General features: G+C 43.9%; 1 protein-coding gene across 1 annotated transcript; it reads right to left on the reverse strand.

The window, feature by feature from the left end:
* Positions 1–609: 609 nt before the first annotated feature.
* On the reverse strand, positions 610–1,757 carry BDKRB2 (bradykinin receptor B2). The gene has a single exon (XM_026079714.1). It carries the CDS (start codon positions 1,753–1,755, stop codon positions 610–612), a length of 1,146 nt encoding a protein of 381 aa, XP_025935499.1. The 5' UTR covers positions 1,756–1,757.
* Positions 1,758–8,560: the final 6,803 nt, after the last annotated feature.

Genomic DNA, 8,560 nt, shown 5'->3' on the forward strand with positions numbered 1-8,560 from the left:
ACTACCTTTATTAAGTTACATTCCATACATAAAAGCTGACATAAACCTCTGCTTGGCAGAGGCAGAGCAGTTGCAAAAAGGCACAGTTTGTCAGTCAAATAAAATTGTTCTAGATGACTCAGCAGAGAAAGGAAATGGCATGGAAGATGGCAACTCCTAAAAATCAGTTTGAATAATATTCCTACAAGAGTCCCAGAAACTTATTTAAATATGAGTCCCTTCTGTCAAAAATGTAGTCATACAAGCTGTATGGGTACCATAAGTAGTCACACAATCCTGACAATAGCTCCTATCCTGGGACTCTATTCAGAGAACTGTATGTGCATTCAGGCACTTATGTTCATTAGAAATATAAACATTTCAAACAATGAAGACAGCCAATATAATTCAGTCATGAAAATGTAAATATGCCACAATGTATGCTGCGACCATGACAAAAGTCCAATAGCAGTAGAAGCAGGTGTCTAAATGGAGTTTGCATTAAGATCAGACTGTTGGTTCCCCACAAATGATGAATGCTACCACACATTTATGCTGAGGAGCCAAAGCAGATGGATATTAGTGGAGGCTCAAATGTTAGAAGTTTTTTTCTGTAATGAATGAACTGTGCTATCGTGGTAATGGGAAAACAGACTTTTTCCTTGGGCATTCACTGGAAAAAGAAGTTCTTAAAGTGTCCAGGGAGTTTTCCATCTGCACAGACTGTGATTTTCTGCACCTCTTTGGGAACAAGTCCTTATAGAATTCCGCAGCCTTCCTCTGGAAGTGCTTCCCTACAATGGCATACAGAACTGGGTTCAAGCAGCTGTTGCTAAAGGCACAGTATGTTGCTACCTGGGTCACTATTTCATTGATGTTTTCAAGGCATTTGAAAGTGCCTGCTAGGTGAGACACTGTGTCGATGAATGTGCTGATCTGGAATGGAAGCCAGCAAATAATAAACAGCAAAAGCACAGCAAGGACCAGCATAGTGGCTCTCCTCTCTGTCTGGATTAACTTGAGTTTTTGTAACTCACTACTTCGTAAGGCTTTGATGATTTGAATGGTGCAATAGGTAGTTACACAGAGTGGGATCACAAAGCCCACAATATTAAGCAAGCAGTTGTTTGCAGGCTGCCAGTAGGTGGCTGGATACTGGAGAGAACAGGCCGTGATGTTGTATTCTTTGAAATACTGTAAATTTCGGAACATCATTGTAGGCAAACATATGAGCAACGCACACATCCAGACTATGAAACAATTCCATTTGGCGCAGGCAGTTCGTCGCATCCGCCCAAGAGACATGGTTTTCACCAAGGCCAGATAGCGGTCGATGCTTACTAGTGTCAGAAAATAAATGCTAGAATAAAAGTTCATGTAACTAATTGCGTTGACAGTTTTACACAGGAATAGGCCAAAAGGCCATTCAAACTTATTAGAAATATTAATGGCCCAGAAAGGCAAAACACAGACTAACATTAGGTCAGCAAGTGACATGTTTGCTAAGTAAATTTCAGCTACTGTGCAGCGACTCTTGTGAAAACACAGGACGCTGAGGACAAAGACATTTTCTATTGCTCCCAGAATAAATATAAACCAGAGGAATCCAGGCTGTGAAGTGTGTAGCCAGTTCCAAGCGTCCAAATTGATGCATTCAGATCCATTCATTTGATACACTCCTGAAGTATTATGGAAATCTGCCAGATTGATTCTGAGTTCCTGGGTGGTCATAATGTTGTAAAGTTGAGTAACATTTTCTGTTGTGATGGAAACCATTTCTGTGCAGAGAAAAAAAAGGTGAAATGAGATTGCTGCATCTAGCTTTTTGCTGCAGAAGATACAATAAGACAAGCTGCCCCCAAAAGCCTAACTTTGAACAGGTTTACAATTCCATGGTTTGCTCTCTCATAGACACTCTGTATGCTTGCAGAGGGTTTGACAGAGTGAACCAATATGGACTCTGTGGGCCAATTTCAAGGGGATGAAACAGAGGGCTGAAGCAACAGCAGATACTGTCTATATTAAACAGAACTGAAACTGGAAGAGAACATTTACAGGCCTTTATTCCCTAGAACCAAGTTACAGCAAGGTTTTTTTTAATCTTTTGAGAAGGTTGATGGTTATTTTCTTATCTTTGTGCATCAACAGTCATAGTCTCCTAAAGGACTTTTGTACCTTTTGAGTCTCTGTTGCTATTTGTAAGGTGATAGGTTTGTGGCATGTCATCAACATTTCACATGCTGTCTTGTAAAGCAAGAATTTGGTGGAATTCAGTGCTGTTTCCTCCTCACACAACACTATTTTCCCAAAATGTTATGACTATCAAAGCAGCCATTTAGTTTACAGTTCTAGTTTGCACTGAGAAAGCTGCAGAAGCAAAAACCTGTATTTGCAAGCAGTGTGGCTTTCTCAACTTCTCATTGAAATCRCTTGTGTACTTCTGTATATGCATTACAATCTCTTTCTGCAGGCAAGTCACAGAGGTTATGAATGGTACCACCTCGGTAAGGGCACTTAGTTTTAACAAGATCCACAGTGGCTGGGTTGGTAAAGATGGTGGCCATCATGTAAGCAAGGACTTGTCTTGCAGTCAGGTTGCAGTGGGCTAATTTGGCTGTGAGAGCACAATCTGAAAACCTGGCGCTACACTGTAAATAACTGTACGGGTCAGAACAGCTTAGGGTCTTACAGGAAGCTATTTAAGGGCTTATATGTTAGATATGTGCTTAAGRGTTATTAAGATGAAACAGAAGCTGAGTGTTCACCTTCAGGGTGTTACCTTCAGGGTAAATTGGCAGTAAAAGGGGACACATTTGTTATTCCTGGAAGGATGGAGTTCTCATTTGTATACTGGTTACTGCATTTGCTGGTTGAGATGTATCAATGCTGGGTATGTACATAGACATTCGGCTGCTGGATGCACAATTAAATGATGGTCGTATTTTGTGTATTTATTATTCATTAAGCCCTGTAGTGCTTGGGAATCAAAGGCAAAGATAAAGACCACTTTGCACTAAGTACAGTAAAGGCAATAACAAAGGAGACTCTCTCTCTCTCTATTCCACAGAATTTATAACATACATGTCAGGCAGGACAGGTCAACTGAATAAAATGGGCAAGTGGGACTGAAAATCCTGAAAGATAAGCCAACTTTAAAATTAATTAATGAGAACAAAACAAAATGTCAGCAATGTGCATTTCCAGTTCTTCGTAACTTGAGCAGCCAAAGGACAGTATCTGCATAAACTAGGCATCAATCAAAATGTTCTCATTCTCCAAGTTCATCCTTTCAAAAATAGAACTTTTGAAGCCCATCTCTAACAGCAGAAATAATCTCCATCCTCTAGCATCTTTCCTGCCTCTTTGTTAATCTCATCACTGTTAGAACCACCTCAGTCTTGAGACACAGGTGTCTTTTGATCTCTGAATGTTTTCAAAAAGCATCGGAGAATGGGTTGGTAGAGCCTACATATTATGCAGCATTACATAGTGTAGATGCCCCTCCAGCGACCTATGCTTTTGGTGACACTGGTGTCTGAAGCTTTTAGGTCTAGTGCACATGGATTTATTTGTTCTGTGTGGGAAGCAAACACCACCTTCAGTGCTTGCTGTTTAACATCGGCAATAATCTAATGTATATCCTCTTTTCATCTTCCAGTTGTGAGTAACTATTATAGGTTGTAAATGACTTGGATAGAGATCTTATCTTTGTCTGTACTCTTCCAGGCCGAGCAGCTACAGCTAGTGCATTTTTCTGTGATTTTATTTGTTCATATTTCAGCACACTGGAATATAGGACAATACCAGAAGCCTCACTGGCACCCAGATATGCCTCATCGATTGTTTCCGCTTTATCCATTAGGCCAGATTGGAAGAGTTTGGTACAACTGTATTCTTGATGAGCTCATATTGGCAGTTCCTTATCACCTCCTTATCCTTCATTATCCTCCAGATGTGGATCAAATTACAAACAGCTGTTTAAATTCTCTCTTTCTGTGTCTGCTGGCCCTTTGTGCTGTAAATACACATAGGAAGCAAAATACTGATGGATGATCAAAAAAGGACATTTGAGAATAAAAGTTCTGTAGGGAGATGCAATTAACAGAAGTTGTTTCTTCTGCTGGTAGCATGATGTGAACTTGCAGCAAGACGTAAAATTGCTTTATTTTATGCTTTGGGGTTGGACATATGTACATATTTAAAAGCCATTCATTAGTAATTCAAAGAGTGGTCATAAAGGTTATGACATAATTGGCAGTTTCTATGCCTTTCCCTCATAATTATGACTAACAGAAAAACAATAGCCAGACATTAATTTTACAGAAAATAGCTCAGAAACTGGCCAGTGATTTACGATATTTTTCCTACAATTCATCTCTTTTAGATTATTGTTTTAGAACGGAAATCCCTAGAAAGACAATGCTTTAAAACATTTTTTTTTTCTATTACGGCATGCAGGGGTGCAGTCAGGATGTGAGCCGGTGCAGTGCAGTGGTGTTCCTGGCGACCTGCCTCCTTGGTCCTTTGCTCCAGCTCTTCTCTAAAGCATTCGCAGAAGTGGGGCAGTGAATAAGGTAAAATGCGCTAAGGAGTATTTCCTGACCAGTTTACACAATGTATTTAAATGCTGTGTTTGGTGTTCTTCTCAGTAGCACAGGAAACTTGTTTAAACCCTGTGCTTACAGAATAAATTATGATTCACACAGACATGATATAGAAAAAGGAGAGATGTCTCACTGCCAGTAGCTTATTATCAAAATTCAGTGAAACTAAAGGTGACCTGTTCACACACGCTCTATAAATACCTTCTGTGCAGTGCAAGGCAGGCCTAACATGTAAAACTGGGCTCTTAAAAAGAGTCTGTGTGACATTTCTGATTTAGATACTGCCCAGCTGAAGCAATCCGTCATTACTGTTCAGGAAGGAGAGGCGACTCCCGTTGCAGACTGAACGGCCTGGCATTCACCTCTCCTGCTATTAGTTACCTCCTCCTGCACCAGGACATGAAAACCTTGACAGTCATCATCTTTTCTGCTGTTCCAAAATACTTTTTTTATGTACCAATGTTGGGTATAACAGGCAGAATGTGGGCGGCAGGGGCCCTGCTGCCTGGCGCCCTGTGTGGGAGGCGGCCATGACCTGCCCTGCGCCGGTTGCAGCCAGTTGCAGCCGGCTCCGGCTGGCGCGAGCAGCCCACTGCCAGCCAGTGCTGCAGCCCTGCAGGAGCCTGCGGCACGTGGCGCAGGCAAATTTAAGAAAAGGCGGCAGCTGCTAGGGGCTGGAGACGCTCGTGGGGATGCGCTGCTGAAGGCACACCATGGGCAACACGGGAGCTGCAGCGGGGCTGTGGCTGGAGAAGAGCGAGCTGCTTCGCTGGGGCTGTGCAGAGACCCGGGCTGCTTAGCAGGGTTAGGGAGTCGGGCTGATGGTCTCTGTCAGAGCAGTGGCCTGCTAGAAGAGGTGTTAACAAGTGCTGGGGGCAAAAAGGAGGCCCCTGGTCAGCAGCTGGTAGCACTGAAGTGGTCAAATTGCAAGCAGCATGCTGAGCCGCCAGGGCTGCTGTGGGGCAGCCATGGAGCCCAGGGTGACCGCCTTGGAGGGGTTCCCTGACACCTGGGGGGCGGGAAACTGAGCACTCTGATGGTGAGGTAAAACAGTCCTTTCAGGCAGCCCTGGTTATGGTGGCTAAGCAGACCTGCCGCTCCCCCAGCGTGGCCACTTGGCGGGCCTTTGCTTAGAGCAAATTACAGAAACGCGGGACACTTAGAGCCGCTGCCGCGGGGAGATGGCCTGGCAGTGGCTACAGAAGTGCTGGGGGGCGAGAGCAAGCGAGTTAAAGTCTGTGGCTTGGGAGAGCCAAGATCTGGGGAGTTTGGGGCCTATACCACTTATAAACACTGCCCTACACAATGGAGAAGGTCTTTGGGATCGACTGATGGAGGGATATGTGGAGCAATGGCCTGATCTTGCCAGTGCTGCAAAAAAGATACCCCTGTGGGGGGACTGGGAAGAAGGGGATAATCGACTGCAGTTGTCTGTGCTGATGGACTGTGTTTATAAGCACAGGGAGAGGGCCCCTGACAAGGTGGTGATCACTGATGCCATGGCCCAAAAGCTCTGATGGCTAGGCACAGTTATTTATGCCCTGCCGGTATCGCCTGATAAGCTGCTGGGACATCCTGTTGACCCAGGAGTGACCTCTATGTATCATACTGGGGGGAGCATGCCAGAAGACAGGTGTGAGATTAGCAGCATGGCCAAGAATAATGCCAAGAGTCCAGTAGTATGGTCAACTTCAGAAAAAGTGTCAGGGGAGGATGAAAAGTCTCCATGCTATAGCCTTACATGCTAGGACTTCTGGATGTTCTTGAAGGAAAAGGGGGAGGATATGATGAAGTGGGACAGAAAGCCCAACAGAGATCTAGGGTTGTGAGCTATGGAATGCAAGCGCAAAGGAAAGGTCAGAGAATTGTTAGTAGGATGTGGAGCAAGCTCCAGGAAAGCTAATCCATTTGGTTTTACTCCCCAAATAGGGAAATGCCCACACTGCATCAAATGAATATTGTTCACAACCCATTTTGAGTCTGGCTGAAGCCCAGCAGCTACTGGACTCATGAACTTACTGGTACCTCCAATAGTGGTGTTAGTCTTTGCTTGTCCTGTGCTAATCTTTTGGTCATATGTTAAGGTGTAGTAAATAACTTAAACTGTTATGATGGTCTTGGTTATGTATTTTACAGGGACAAGGCCTGAACTATGTAATAAATATTTAGATTACTACGATGTTAACTCTGATAATCTAGTCTGCRGGACCAAGAGATGGAGCTTGTAGTGAATATATTCAAGCCATTGTGTCCTTCTTGGTTATGTGTTTTGCAGGAACAAGGTGTGAAGTTTGTAATAAGTATATGCTGAGATTGCTGTAATATTAACTCTGATAATTTAGTCCTTGGGGCAGGGCGTGGAGTCTGTAATAGCTGGATGTTCAAATTGTTACTATGTTAACCCCTGTGATGTGGTTTGCAGGGTCAAAGAGTAGAATTTTAATAACTGTAGGCAGACATTGTTATGATGTTAACCCCTAAAGTCTGGTTTGCAGGGACTACGGGTAGAGTTTATAATGAATGTACATTAAGACTGTGATGATATTGAAAGTAGAGTTTATAATGGATGTGTATTAAAACAGTTCTGAAATATGTATATTGCAGAGGTGGAGGGTGGAATATATTGGGCATAAATTGCAGGGTTTAAGTGGCAGGGAGCTGCAGTGCAGACCTTTGAGGGAACCAGTCACAACCATTTCCAGCTGCCTCTGACCGGTGCGAGCAGCCCATCACCCACCAACACTGCAGCTTAGTGGGGAGTTCATGGTGCCTTGGTGCAGGCAGATTTAAGAGCGACAGCCGTGAGAGACTGGAGATGCTCATGGAACTGGGCTGCTGAAGGCACACCATTGGAAACACAGCTGGAGACATGCTTTTGGAAGCAGGCTCTCTGTGCCAAGGGAGGGACACCCCTGAAGACACTGTGGCCTGTGGGCGACTCACACTGAGACAAGGACACCCCTGAAAGGACTGCTGCCCATGAAGGATCCACACTGGAGCAGGTAAACTGAAGGGATTGTGGCCTGTGGAGGACCCATGCTGGAGCAGGGATACCAAGAAGCCCAGACAGGCAGAGGAAAACCAGTAGGAAGCATTGAGTGGCAGAAAGAAACTGATAAGCACAGAAATCATTATCACATGACCCCAACCTCCTGCACAATCTGTCAGGAATCAGGATGGTCTGAGTGTAACCTGTGGCAAAAACAAGAGTATTTGAGACAAGAAAGGGGAAAGGAGAGGTGATTGGCTTAAGCTAAGCCTGGGGAAGGGGGGGAAAAGTGTTTTAAGTGTTTGATTGTTTATGCTATTTTTTTTTCTCAGGACCCAAATCAGTGATCAGAAGTTTGTGTTAACTGGCAATAAATTGCATAAAAATTCCCTGAGCCAAGACTTTGCCTGCAACAGTGCTTCAGACTGCAAAAGTACTGGAATTATGAGCATGATGTAATATTTCAGAGTTTGCTAGTTTACACTCTCTCCTACTTTGTAAATTATAGCCACATCCTGATATGCGTGGTTGAATTACACTGATGATATCAGCTSGGATCTTAGGACTGAAGTGAGTCAATGCAGGTCTCCATGACTCCAGGTCTAAATTACCCTCTCCTATGATAAATAACCCTTCTTATGCCATCAGCGGGGGTAGACACAGCTCAAATCCACCTGACAGGCAGAGCAGCCATACAGTTACAATTCTGTCATGTATCTTGGTGTGAGCACTTGCCAGCTGCTGCTAGTGTCATGAGCCTGCCTAGTTAATCAGCATTTCATACAGTCATAAATACTTTCCAGTTTCCTTTATACTTTTTGGGATCACGATCCAGCAGTGAGTCTTTTGTAAGTGTCCCCCTATCCCTACACAGTTAAGTCAATGGATCTGAGGCCTCCATGTCTGAGTTTCTCTATTTTAAGACCTAAAATTCTGTTTGGGAAGAATCTGAAGATTTGGTCATTCCCCCAGGATTTCTCTGGACTCT

Source organism: Apteryx rowi, unplaced genomic scaffold (genome assembly GCF_003343035.1).
Source record: "Apteryx rowi isolate R43461 unplaced genomic scaffold, aptRow1 scaffold_5, whole genome shotgun sequence".
Classification (NCBI taxonomy): domain Eukaryota; kingdom Metazoa; phylum Chordata; class Aves; order Apterygiformes; family Apterygidae; genus Apteryx; species Apteryx rowi.

What these genes read in the sequence shown, in the direction of transcription:
- BDKRB2 (XM_026079714.1), bottom strand. Translation starts at nt 1,755, where the DNA reads ATGGTTTCCATCACAACAGAAAATGTTACTCAACTTTACAACATTATG.